Below are 13,696 nucleotides of genomic sequence, written 5' to 3'. Positions count from 1 at the left end.
CTAAGTTTAAACCTCGTTTCATTGGTCCGTATAGGATTTCTGAGGTTCTTAATCCTGTGTCTTTTCGTCTGACCCTTCCAGATTCTTTTTCCATACATAACGTATTCCATAGGTCATTGTTGCGGAGATACGTGGCACCTATGGTTCCATCTGTTGATCCTCCTGCCCCGGTTTTGGTGGAGGGGGAGTTGGAGTATATTGTGGAGAAGATTTTGGATTCTCGTGTTTCAAGACGGAAACTCCAGTATCTGGTTAAGTGGAAGGGTTATGCTCAGGTAGATAATTCCTGGATCTTTGCCTCTGATGTCCATGCTCCCGATTTTGTTCGTGCCTTTCATATGGCTCATCCTGGTCGTCCTGGGGGCTCTGGTGAGGGTTCGGTGACCCCTCCTCAAGGGGGGGGTACTGTTGTGAATTCTGTGGCAGAGCTCCGTCCTGTGGTACTTCGGCTGATTCTCTCTGTGAGCATCCGTTGGTGGAGGAGAGTGGTACTGCGGCTTCTGAGTTTCCTTCCTCAGGTGATGTGGTGAAGTCGTTAGGTGCTGCTCTATTTAACTCCACCTAGTTCTTTGTTCCTGGCCTCCAGTCAATGTTCTAGTATTGGACCGGTTTCCTCCTGGATCGTTCCTGTGGCCTGCTGCTCTGCATAGCTAAGTTCCGCTTTTGCTATTTTGTTTGCTGTTTTTTCTGTCCAGCTTGCTTATTTGTTTTTTCTTGCTTGCTGGAAGCTCTGGGACGCAGAGGGTGTACCTCCGTGCCGTTAGTTCGGTACGGAGGGTCTTTTTGCCCCCTTTGCGTGGTTTTTTGTAGGGTTTTGTGTTGACCGCAAGGTTACCTTTCCTATCCTCGCTCTGTTCGGGGGGTCGGGCCTCACTTTGCTGAATCTATTTCATCTCTACGTTTGTCTTTTCGTCTTGGCTCGCAGTCATTGTGTGTGGGGGCTGCCTTTTCCTTTGGGGTATTTCTCTGAGGCAAGGTAGGCTTATTTTCTATCTTCAGGCTAGCTAGTTTCTCAGGCTGTGCCGAGTTGCATAGGGAGCGTTAGGCGCAATGCACGGCTGCCTCTAGTGTGGTTGGAGAGGATTAGGGATTGCGGTCAGCAGAGTTCCCACGTCTCAGAGCTCGTTCTATGTTTTTGGGTTATTGTCAGGTCACTGTATGTGCTCTGACTTCTATGTCCATTGTGGTACTGAATTACCTTATCATAACAAGTTGTTCATATCACTTTACCTCCCCCCACTGCTGTTCTGTGATGCTGACAGGGACCCCCATCTTCTTCATGGCACTTGCTGCCCGAAATCCTACCTATCCTTTTAAAAAGATACCTGGTATTTTTATATGCAGAATGAACAATTAATATATTTATAATGATGTTATTTATAGGAAAAAGATAATAGTAAAAAAAAATGCCATCTCTCCAGTTTGCATCAAGTGCTCTATAACCGTGATCAAAAGGAAACAATAGGAAAAATGTATCGGCTGCAGATCTCGGCAGGCGATAATGGCAATCACATGATCAGAGAGTTGAAAATCCGGCCCTGATCCTGCTCTCGGGGGTCTCGGCACCCCTGGTAGCCGAGGCCCCCGAGATTTTCCATCTCTGGGTGGGGGGGGCACTACAGCCTTACTCCTGATTGCCATTTTATAACGGCAGTGAGGAAATAAGTAATCAGCTTAACGAGTATCGGCGGTTGCTAAAGGTTTAAACCAGTGTTTCCCAAGCTCCGGTCCTCGCGGACCCCACACGCCATGTTCTCAGGATTTCCATAGTGTTGCACAGGTGACAGAATTCCTGAGGGCTTGATGAAACTTCCACCACCTGTGCAATACTAAGGAAATCGTGAGAACATGACCTGTGGGGTCCGCGAGGACTGGAGTTTGGGAAACACTGGTTTATACTAAGGCTGCGATCACACAAGCAGTATTTGGTCAGTATTTTACAGGAGAGGAACAATCAAAGGGAAAGTATAAGGCTACGTTCACACTGGGCGTTTTTGCTGTGTTTTTAATGCATTTTTTATGCTAATTTTCAGCTGCGTTTTACAGTACCAGCAAAGCCTATGAGACTTCAGAAATCTCATGCACACACACTGGTTTATTTATTATCAGTATTTTGGGCTTTGCTTGTTTTTTTTTGGATGTAGAGCATGTCACTGCTTTTAGCAATTGAATGGAAAAAAACAAACAAAAAATGTAGCAAAACCTGCGTTTTTGCCACAGCTTCTTTCCTGCCAAGCACTTGGGTTTTGCTGCAGAAAAAAAAAAAAACAGCAAAAACGCCCACTGTAAACTTAGCCTTAGGCTAGGTTCACACTTGCGTTGTGCAGTCCGGTCAACAAATCCGGACTGCACTAACACAAGTGCCGACTTTGGCACTGCGCTAGCGCACATGGAGCATCTGGTAGCTTCATCTGCGCTAGCAGTGACGGACCCGGAAACGCAGCCCGCGTCTCTGGTCCGTCACTCAACGACGGCACATCACTAGCGCACGCCCATTGTGGGTGTGTGCTAGTGATGCGTCCGCCATTGAAAGTAATGGTGACGTTAACGAACTACGTTCTGCCGCGGTGTAACGTAGTCCGTTAAACAAGTTCACACAACGCAGTGTGAACCCAGCCTTATAGAAATACGTCACCACTTCTGTATTTTTTACCCACTCCTGGTTTTGGCTGCCAAATACTGACATAAAATACTGTAAAGCTATGTGAACACGTAGGAAAAGAGGTGCAGAATTTTCTGCACAAAATCCGCATCTCCTGGCAGAATCCGCAGCTGCGGATTTGTCGCGGTTTTTATGCGGATTTTGTGCAGATTTTGTGCGGTTTTTGCCACTGCAGATTTTTATCGTGGAGGGGTGCAGAAACGCTGCAGATCTGCACAAAAGAAGTGACATGCAGCTCTTTGAAATCCGCAGCAATTCCGCACTGATTTTTCTGCACCATGTGCACAGCTATTTTTTTTTATCCCATTGATTTACATTGTAGTGTACATCACAGTGCGGATCTGCAGCATTTTCTGCGCGGAAAAATTCCCTGCGGATCCGCAGCAAATCTGCATCGTGTGCACATAGCAATAGTGTGACCATAGCCTTAAAGAAATGGATCACTTAAAAATAGAGAAAAATGGCGATGGACAGAACCAATTAAATACATTAAAGGGAACCTGTCACCTGAATTTGGCGGGACCGGTTTTGGGTCATATGGGCGGAGTTTTCAGGTGTTTGATTCACCCTTTCCTTACCCGCTGGCTGCATGCTGGCCGCAATATTGGATTGAAGTTCATTCTATGTCCTCTGTAGTACACGCCTACGCATGGTTAATACCCATGGATCTTACCAGGCTATGAATATCAGCCCGCAGCTGTATATTTAGTCTTTACTGGCTATTAAAATAGGGGGACCCCCCTCCCCAAAAATGACGTGGGATCCAGAAAGGCTACGCAGACAGCTGCGGGCTGATATTCATAGCTTAGGAAGGGAGCATGGATATATACCAGCCCCCAGCCGCCCCAGAAATGGCGCATCTGTAAGATGCACCAATTCCAGTACTTAGCCTCTCTCTTCCCACTTGCCCTGTAGAGGTGGCATATGGGGTAATAAGGGGTTAATGTCACCTTTGTAAGGTGACATTAAGCCGGCTTAGTAATGGAGAGGCATCAGTAAGACACCTATCAATTAAAGGGCACCTGTCACCCCGAAAATTGCGGGTGAGGTAAGCCCACCGGCATCAGGGGCTTATCTGCAGCATTCTGTAATGCATTCTGTAATGCTGTAGATAAGCCCCCGATGTATCCTGAAAGAGGAGAAAAAGACGTTAGATTATACTCACCCAGGGGCGGTCCCGCTGCTGGTCAGGTCGGATGGGCGTCTCCAGTCCGCTGCGGGCCTCCTATCTTCTTTCCATGACGTCCTCTTCTGATCTTCAGCCACGGCTCCGGCGCAGGCGTACTTTGCTCTGCCCTCTTGATAGTACTGCAGTGCGCAGGCGCCGGAAAGGTCAGAGGCCCGACGCCTGCGCACTGCAGTACTTTGCTCTGCCCTCAACAGGGCAGAGCAAAGTACGCCTGCGCCGGAGCCGTGGCTGAAGATCAGAAGAGGACGTCATGGAAAGAAGATGGGAGGCGCCGCAGCGGACCGGAGACGCCCATCCGACCGGACCAGCAGCGGGACCGCCCCTGGGTGAGTATAATCTAACGTCTTTTTCAGGTAACATCGGGAATGCTGCAGATAAGCCCTTGATGCCGGTGGGCTTACCTCACCCGCGATTTTCGGGGTGACAAGTTCCCTTTAATAATCCTATAGTTATGAAAGGATTAAAAAAACACACACATGCAGAACAAAGTATTTTAATGAAATAAACCACCACAGTTTTGTCATCTTTATTATACTGGTAATCCAAGCGAAGCCATCGATCTTCTGAAAAAAATAAAAATAAACCAACAGTATACTCCCTGATTAGTCTTAGTCCTTAATAACGAGTGTCCCATGACGAGTTCAGCTCTGCTACACCTGGATGCTTGACATCCAGACATAGCAGAGCTTGTAGATGATCACCAGAGATAACTCTCCAGCGATGTCTTAGGGTATGTGTCCACGTGCAGGAAACGCTGCGTGTCTGACGCTGCATAGAGCCGCAGCGTCAGACACGCAGCGTCCAGATGTTACAGCATAGTGGAGGGGATTGAATGAAATCCCGTCTCCACTATGCGTGATAACACGCACGCGGCGGCCCTGCGACTCCGGACATGCTGCGCGTCTTTTCAGATCGCAGCATGTCCGTATATCTTGCGGCGACGCTGTGTCGCCGCAAGATATAGCACAGGGCGCTATGGTGGGGAGCGATGATGCCGGATGTGTGCTGTGAACACATCCGGCATCATCGCGTCCCAGAAAGGGGGCGGGGCTTACCGCAGAGCGGGTTTGCCGCTCCGACGATACCGCCATCCATCCTGAACGTGGACACGCAGCCTTACACTGCATCGTTCTCACAATCGGCTGACCGTGAGAACCGGACTAGTGACCGGAGATAACCCCCGGTCACTTGCACGGTAGTTTTCGCGGTAAGCTAAGTTATCGCGAGAACTGCAGTGAACGCGGGACTTCCGGCGGCGGGACAGGTAAGCTAGTAGACATGCGTAGTAAGCTGCGTTTACGCAGTTATTACGCATGTGACTAATCATTAGATGTGGTTTTACTGCATCTAATGATAGTCTATGGTAAACTTACGGTGCGGCAATGGAGCGTCGCCGCATTGTAAACACATGCTGCGTTCTGGAAAGACGCGCCGCATGTCTGTTTCCGCGGGTCCGCCGCCTGCGTGTTTTACCGCATAGTGGAGACTGGATTTCAGGAAATCCCCTCCACTATGCAGTAACATCTGCACACATCCGGCATCAGCGCTCTACGGTGGCTCAGGGGTTAGCGCTCTACGGTGGCTCAGGGGTAGCGCTCTATGGTGGCTCGGGGGGTTAGCGCTCTACGGTGGCTCAGGGGTAGCGCTCTACGGTGGCTCAGGGGTAACGCTCTACGGTGGCTCGGGGGTTAGCGCTCTACGGTGGCTCAGGGGTAGCGCTCTATGGTGGCTCGGGGGGTTCGCGCTCTACGGTGGCTCGGGGGGTAGCGCTCTACGGTTGCTCAGGGGTTAGCGCTCTATGGTGGCTCGCAGGGCTGTGGAATCGGAGTCTGAGCCCATTTTGGTGGAGTTGGAGTCAGTATAAAATGGGCCATCTCTGACTCCTAAAATATATAATAAATTGGGTACAGTAGTTCAATGCAGTTTGTGGAGAATATTTTTATCATAAGAATTTGGGAAAGTTATGAAATGTCCTATAAATCTCTGTCCTATTCCTAAGGTCTAGACTTTTAGCTGACATGAATCTGCGCTGCAGTTTATATTCATGATAAGTAATGAGGCTCCTCCTCTACAGATAAAGGGAAAAAATAACAAACACACAGGGAAGGAATGCCTGCATTCATCTCAGAACTTCTGGTGTGAACAGGAAAGCAGGATTAAAGAAGGTAAGCACTTCCAATAAACTGTGCATAAATCAATAGTCCAGTATATGTTGTCTTTGTATTCTTGATGTTAGTTTCTTTTCCTCTTAGCTCATGTTTGGAGAAACTAGCTGCCCTGACGCCTTATATACACTATACATAGACTATAAGGGGAAAAACTGTTTTCTAACATCTCAAATTCAGAAATACAGTAACAGGATCGATCAGAACATATATATTTGTGTGTGTGTTCTGCAATATTATTCAGCTCAAACATGAACCCTCCCTCCTCCCTAGACTGTGAAGAAATATGATGTTAAGCATTTAGTGAGCTGTACACTGAGATAAGCCTGACGTTGACAGTTCAGCATAAAGCTATCTAACATATTTTACAAACTTTACTTATCTGTCCTATTGATTTATGCAAAGATTGTTTTATTGCTATCCTAAATTATACAGTGCATGATTCCCTATTCTTGCAAGAATTACAATATACCTTAAAACAAAATTATTTTGAGAGCGAATTTACATAATTACATAGTGTCCAAGAAGCATCTTATGAAGTCAGCTGTATTTGAGCATTTTACAGTGACTCAAGATAAAAAACATTTTGTGTGTCAGTGTATGAGTGACCCAGATGAAAACAAATACTGTGATGCCAAAATCAGTGCATACTCAGGCAGTGATAAAAATGCTCCTTCAAGAGATTCCAATCTAAGTAGACATTTACAATGCTGCCACCCATATTTTACAAAGCTGTGATTGAAACAGATCACAGCAGCACCAAGAAACCAGAGACCAGCACTTCCCGCCAGGCAAAGGAGGAGGAAAGAGCGTCTCAAACATCCGTTACAAGATATTTTGTAAGTGACAAAGTTACTGTAACAATGACAGCAGATGTGTGAGAGCTCATCGAGCTTGTTGTGAACGACTGTGTACCATTATCATTATTTGCATGACAAGCTATTACAGCTCTTAATGGAGCAATGACCCACAAACTTGGTGTTTCTCTTGAAAGAGAAAGTATTAGAAAATTAGTGATTGAAGAAGCCCTTAACCAAAAGGAAGATCTTAAAAAGACTCAAGAGATGCTTTGTGTTTCTTAAAATGGATGTCTGCACACGTCACAGAGTGAATTATTTTGCTGTCAACGTTCAATATGTTTGTGACAACAAAAAAAATTGTTACTAAGACGCTGACAGTAAAAGATACTAAAGCTCTTCACAGCAGCCAGTTTCTCCAGACCTTAGTGGAAAAAGTTCTGCAAGATTATGAACTCAAAAAAGAACAGGTTCTTGCTATTGTAACTGATAATGCTGCAAACATGGTAAGTACAATTAAACTGATGAATGAGAATAATTAAGGTGAACAGCAGCTAGAAGAACATTTCACATTCAGTATGGTGAAAATGAAGGCCACAGTCCTGTTCCCATAACGGAGGATCAAACAGATATTACTACAGAAGAACAGCAACATGATTATTTACAATTAGATGATCTTGTTGAAGCTGCTTCACACCTCTTTCCTATTCATCACATGTGCTGTGTTGTGCACACGCTGCAGCTGGGAAAGAGTCTGAAAGAGGGACATGCTGGAACTCTGATTAGCAAAGTGATGAAATTGGCTTTTGCTGCCAGAACCCCTAAAATTGATTCCATCTTGAAGAGATGTGCTGGAAAAGGGGCAATTGTGGATCAAGCCCCTCGGTGGGGCAGCACCTATTTAATGATTGAGCGACTGCATGAGCTGAAACCCTTCCTTGTAGATACAGCCAACCCTCAGGTAAAACTACATGAAGATCAATGGACAGAGGTGGCTGAATTGAAGGAATTTCTTCATCACCCATTTACAGTGACTAAAAAGTTACAAGCTGAGGATTTAACTCCTGGCATTTTTATAAAGGAGTGGAAGAACTTGTTGTTTTGCCTGTCCCAAAGAGGAGGTTTAATCGCAGATGGCATTGCTGCTTCAATAAAACGGAGACACTGCTATTAGAAAATAAAATTCTTCTGGCGGCTGTTTATGTGGACCAGAGTCATCATATATTGCAGGATGATCAACAGCTAACTAAAGGAAAAGAAGCTCTGATTGAGGGAGCAGTTAGGATGAGTGGCTACAGGACGGCCAAGAGCAGGAGGACTCGGCTCCTGCCAGTGCTGCTGCTTCTGCTGTTCCTTCATCCTCATCAGATGAGGAGTTTAATTTTGACAATTATTTGGACGACATGGAGCAGGCAAAGCGTAGTCTCAGGGAAAAAGATTCCACTGCAATAGAAAACAGATTGACCAGATTTCAGCAACATTTTTCACTTGCTCTCAAAGAAGTAGAAGAATTCAATCGTTCATCAAAACTGACTGCACGAGGCAATTCCTCTGTACCATGAAATTGTTAGAGATGTCGCCCGAGTGGTCACTGCTTTACCACCAACCCAAGTTAGTGCAGAGAGGTCGTTCTCCGGCCTTAAAATAATTAGGTCAGATGTGAGGTCATCTATGGAGGAGGATCTGATGGAGGCGATACTATTTATCAGAACAAATTCATAGACTGCACAAATACTATTCAGTACATTCTTGTTCAAAACTGTTTTTTTCCACTTACTGCAGAGTGTATAGTAAACTGGAAATATGAAAAACTTTTTTGTTCTAAAGTTATATTCCAATAAATACAGTACAGACCAAAAGTTTGGACACACCTCATTTAAAGATTTTTCTGTATTTTCATGACTATGAAAATTGTACATTCACTCTGAAGGCATCAAAACTATGAATTAACACATGTGGAATTATATACTTAACAAAAAAGTGTGAAACAACTAAAAATATGTCTTATATTCTAGGTTCTTCAAAGTAGCCACCTTTTGCTTTGATGACTGCTTTAGCCCTCCACAGAGTCTCGGGGGTAGCGCTCTACGGAGGCTCGGGGGGTAGCGCTCTACGGAGACTCGGGGGGTAGCGCTCTACGGAGGCTCGGGGGTAGCGCTCTACGGAGGCTCGGGGGTAGCGCTCTACGGAGGCTCGGGGGTAGCACTCTATGGAGGCTCAGGGGGATAGCCCTCTATGGAGGCTCAGGGGGTAGCACTGTACAGAGGCTCAGGGGGATAGCCCTCTACAGAGGCTCGGGGGTAGCCCTCTACAGAGGCTCAGGGGGGTAGCCCTCTACGGTGGCTTGGGGGTAGCACTCTACGGAGGCTCGGGGGGTAGCGCTCTACAGAGGCTCGGGGGTAGCGCTCTGCAGGGGCTCGGGGGGTAGCCCTCTACAGAGGCTCGAGGGGTAGCCCTCTACAGAGGCTCGGGGGTAGCGCTCTATGGTGGCCCTCTACGGAGGCTCGGGGGGGTAGCCCTCTTCAGAGGCTCGGGGGGTAGCGCTCTACAGAGGCTCGGGGGTAGCGCTCTATGGTGGCCCTCTACAGAGGCTCGGGGGTAGCACTCTACGGAGGCTCGGGGGGTAGCCCTCTACAGAGGCTCGGGGGGTAGCGCTCTACGGAGGCTCGGGGGGTAGCCCTCTACAGAGGCTCGGGGGGTAGCCCTCTACAGAGGCTCGGGGGTAGCGCTCTACAGAGGCTCGGGGTAGCGCTCTATGGTGGCCCTCTACAGAGGCTCGGGGGTAGCACTCTACGGAGGCTCGGGGGCAGCACTCTATGGAGGCTCAGGGGGATAGCCCTCTATGGAGGCTCAGGGGGTAGCACTGTACAGAGGCTCAGGGGGATAGCCCTCTACAGAGGCTCGGGGGGTAGCCCTCTACAGGGGCTCAGGGGGGTAGCCCTCTACGGTGGCTCGGGGGTAGCACTCTACGGAGGCTCGGGGGGGTAGCCCTTTACAGAGGCTCGGGGGGTAGCGCTCTACAGAGGCTCGGGGGTAGCGCTCTATGGTGGCCCTCTACAGAGGCTCGGGGGTAGCACTCTACGGAGGCTCGGGGGCAGCACTCTATGGAGGCTCAGGGGGATAGCCCTCTATTAAGGCTCAGGGGGTAGCACTGTACAGAGGCTCAGGGGGATAGCCCTCTACAGAGGCTCGGGGGGTAGCTCTCTACAGGGGCTCAGGGGGGTAGCCCTCTACGGTGGCTCGGGGGTAGCACTCTACGGAGGCTCGGGGGTAGCGCTCTATGGTGGCCCTCTACGGAGGCTCGGGGTAGCACTCTACAGAGGCTCAGGGGATAGCACTCTACAGAGGCTCAGGGGGTAGCGCTCTACAGAGGCTCAGGGGGTAGCGCTCTACAGAGCCTCGGGGAGTAGCGCTCTACGGTGGCTCAGGGGGTAGCACCCTACGGAGGCTCGGGGGTAGCACTCTACGGAGGCTTGGGGGGTAGCACTCTACGGAGGCTTGGGGGCTAGCCCTGTTGCTTTGCAGGGCTCTGGGGTCCTGGAGTCGAAGGCAGCGGGACAGCGATGATGTGTATGACAACATGATAAACGCGGGGAAAACACAAATAAGTAAAAACCTCATCTACTGAGCACCGGGAGCCTCTCCTTGTATATAGAGCACACAGCAATACACCCCCCACTCCCAGGGGTATATGGACCCTCCACCATGCCATCCTGTCTGGAGACCATCAGCAGAACATCACAGCCACCATCCGCACACAGAGCACAGGCCGCCATAACGGCCCCGGGATTCTCCTGCGGGGTCCACGGTTCTGGGACCAGGACCTTTCCTGACGGCTCGGACTCACTTTCACAGGACATTAATCATAAGGTACACAGAACAGAAGTGGTTACTCACCGCGGCTTTACTCCCCGTTATCTGCATGCAGGGTCAGCGCGGAGGGATGAGAAAAAGAAACAGCAAGTTAGTAGCACATTCCGGCAGATGGACACAGTGCGGCCGCGGTCACACGCTGCGGCAAACGGCTGCCATCATCACTTCTACCAGGCGAAGGGATCACGTCCTGCCAGCGTCACAAGGAGAATGTACAAACGATCAAAAAGATGGCGGCCGGGCGGTAATAATCGTCCTGATAATAGAAGCTATAGTATTAGTGATGATGACACTACAGGTAATATTAGGAGTAGTGGTATTAGTGATGATGATACAGGTAATAGGAGTATTAGTGATGATGATACTACAGGTAATAGTAGGAGTATTAGTGATGATGATACTACAGGTAATATTAGGAGCAGTAGTATTAGTGATGATGATACAGGTAATAGGAGTATTAGTGATGATGATACTACAGGTAATAGTAGGAGTATTAGTGATGATGATACTACAGGTAATATTAGGAGCAGTAGTATTAGTGATGATGATACAGGTAATAGGAGTATTAGTGATGATGATACTACAGGTAATATTAGGAGCAGTAGTATTAGTGATGATGATACAGGTAATAGGAGTATTAGTGATGATGATACTACAGGTAATAGTAGGAGTATTAGTGATGATGATACTACAGGTAATATTAGGAGTAGTAGTATTAGTGATGATGATACTACAGGTAATATTAGGAGCAGTAGTATTAGTGATGATGATACTACGGGTAATATTAGGAGTAGTGGTATTAGTGATGATGATACTACAGGTAATAGTAGGAGTATTAGTGATGATTATACTACAGGTAATAGTAGGAGTAGTAGTATTAGTGATGATGATACTACAGGTAATATTAGGAGTAGTAGTATTAGTGATGATGATACTACAGGTAACAGTAGGAGTAGTAGTATTAGTGATGATGACACTACAGGTAATAGTAGGAGTAGTAGTATTAGTGATGATGATACTACAGGTAATATTAGGAGCAGTAGTATTAGTGATGATGATACTACAGGTAATATTAGGAGTAGTAGTATTAGTGATGATGACACTACAGGTAATAGTAGGAGCAGTAGTATTAGTGATGATGACACTACAGGTAATAGTAGGAGTAGTAGTATTAGTGATGATGATACTACAGGTAATATTAGGAGTAGTAGTATTAGTGATGATGATACTACAGGTAATAGTTGGAGTAGTAGTATTAGTGATGATGATACTACGGGTAATATTAGGAGCAGTAGTATTAGTGATGATGATACTACGGGTATTATTAGGAGTAGTAGTATTAGTGATGATGATACAGGTAATAGGAGTAGTAGTATTAGTGATGATGATACTACAGGTAATAGTAGGAGTATTAGTGATGATGATACTACGGGTAATAGTAGTAGTATTAGTGATGATGATACTACAGGTAATATTAGGAGTAGTAGTATTAGTGATGATGATACAGGTAATAGGAGTATTAGTGATGATGATACTACAGGTAATAGTAGGAGTAGTAGTATTAGTGATGATGATACTACGGGTAATATTAGGAGTAGTAGTATTAGTGATGATGATACTACAGGTAATAGTAGGAGTAGTAGTATTAGTGATGATGATACTACAGGAAATAGTAGGAGTAGTAGTATTAGTGATGATGATACTACAGGTAATATTAGGAGTAGTAGTATTAGTGATGATACTACAGGTAATATTAGGAGTAGTAGTATTAGTGATGATACTACGGGTAATATTAGGAGTAGTAGTATTAGTGATGATGATACTACGGGTAATATTAGGAGTAGTAGTATTAGTGATGATGATACTACGGGTAATATTAGGAGTAGTGGTATTAGTGATGATGATACTACGGGTAATAGTAGGAGTAGTAGTATTAGTGATGATGATACTACGGGTAATAGTAGGAGTATTAGTGATGATGATACTACGGGTAATATTAGGAGTATTAGTGATGATGATACTACGGGTAATATTAGGAGTAGTAGTATTAGTGATGATGATACTACAGGTAATATTAGGAGTAGTAGTATTAGTGATGATGATACTACGGGTAATAGTTGGAGTAGTAGTATTAGTGATGATGATACTACAGGTAATATTAGGAGTAGTAGTATTAGTGATGATGATACAGGTAATAGGAGTATTAGTGATGATGATACTACGGGTAATAGTAGGAGTAGTAGCATTAGTGATGATGATACTACGGGTAATATTAGGAGTAGTGGTATTAGTGATGATGATACTACAGGTAATATTAGGAGTAGTAGTATTCGTGATGATGATACTACAGGTAATATTAGGAGTAGTGGTATTAGTGATGATGATACTACGGGTAATATTAGGAGTAGTAGTATTCGTGATGATGATACTACGGGTAATATTAGGAGTAGTAGTATTAGTGATGATGATACTACGGGTATTATTAGGAGTAGTAGTATTAGTGATGATGATACTACAGGTAATATTAGGAGTAGTGGTATTAGTGATGATGACACTACAGGTAATATTAGGAGTAGTGGTATTAGTGATGATGATACTACAGGTAATATTAGGAGTAGTGGTATTAGTGATGATGATACAGGTAATAGGAGTATTAGTGATGATGATACTACAGGTAATATTAGGAGCAGTAGTATTAGTGATGATGATACAGGTAATAGGAGTATTAGTGATGATGATACTACAGGTAATAGTAGGAGTATTAGTGATGATGATACTACGGGTAATATTAGGAGTAGTAGTATTCGTGATGATGATACTACAGGTAATATTAGGAGTAGTGGTATTAGTGATGATGATACTACGGGTAATATTAGGAGTAGTAGTATTAGTGATGATGATACTACGGGTATTATTAGGAGTAGTAGTATTAGTGATGATGATACTACAGGTAATATTAGGAGTAGTAGTATTAGTGATGATGACACTACAGGTAATATTAGGAGTAGTG

General features: G+C 45.7%; 1 protein-coding gene across 4 annotated transcripts in view; it reads right to left on the bottom strand.

Annotated features, from left to right (window-relative positions):
* DIAPH2 (diaphanous related formin 2) overlaps positions 1-13,696 on the bottom strand; it is a 1,874,941-nt gene that overhangs the window by 1,693,109 nt on the left and 168,136 nt on the right. For 3 of the 4 annotated variants that reach the window (XM_069746079.1, XM_069746081.1, XM_069746082.1), the window contains one exon: positions 10,711-10,731. The exons of the other annotated variant lie outside the window; for it this stretch is intronic. In XM_069746079.1, the coding sequence (XP_069602180.1) occupies positions 10,711-10,731 (21 nt within the window). The remainder of the gene's footprint in view (positions 1-10,710; positions 10,732-13,696) is intronic. 4 annotated transcript variants of the gene reach the window in all.

The sequence above is a fragment of the Ranitomeya imitator genome, chromosome 2 (genome assembly GCF_032444005.1).
Source record: "Ranitomeya imitator isolate aRanImi1 chromosome 2, aRanImi1.pri, whole genome shotgun sequence".
In the NCBI taxonomy this organism is placed as follows: domain Eukaryota; kingdom Metazoa; phylum Chordata; class Amphibia; order Anura; family Dendrobatidae; genus Ranitomeya; species Ranitomeya imitator.
This window is presented reverse-complemented; position numbering and strand designations above follow the sequence as displayed.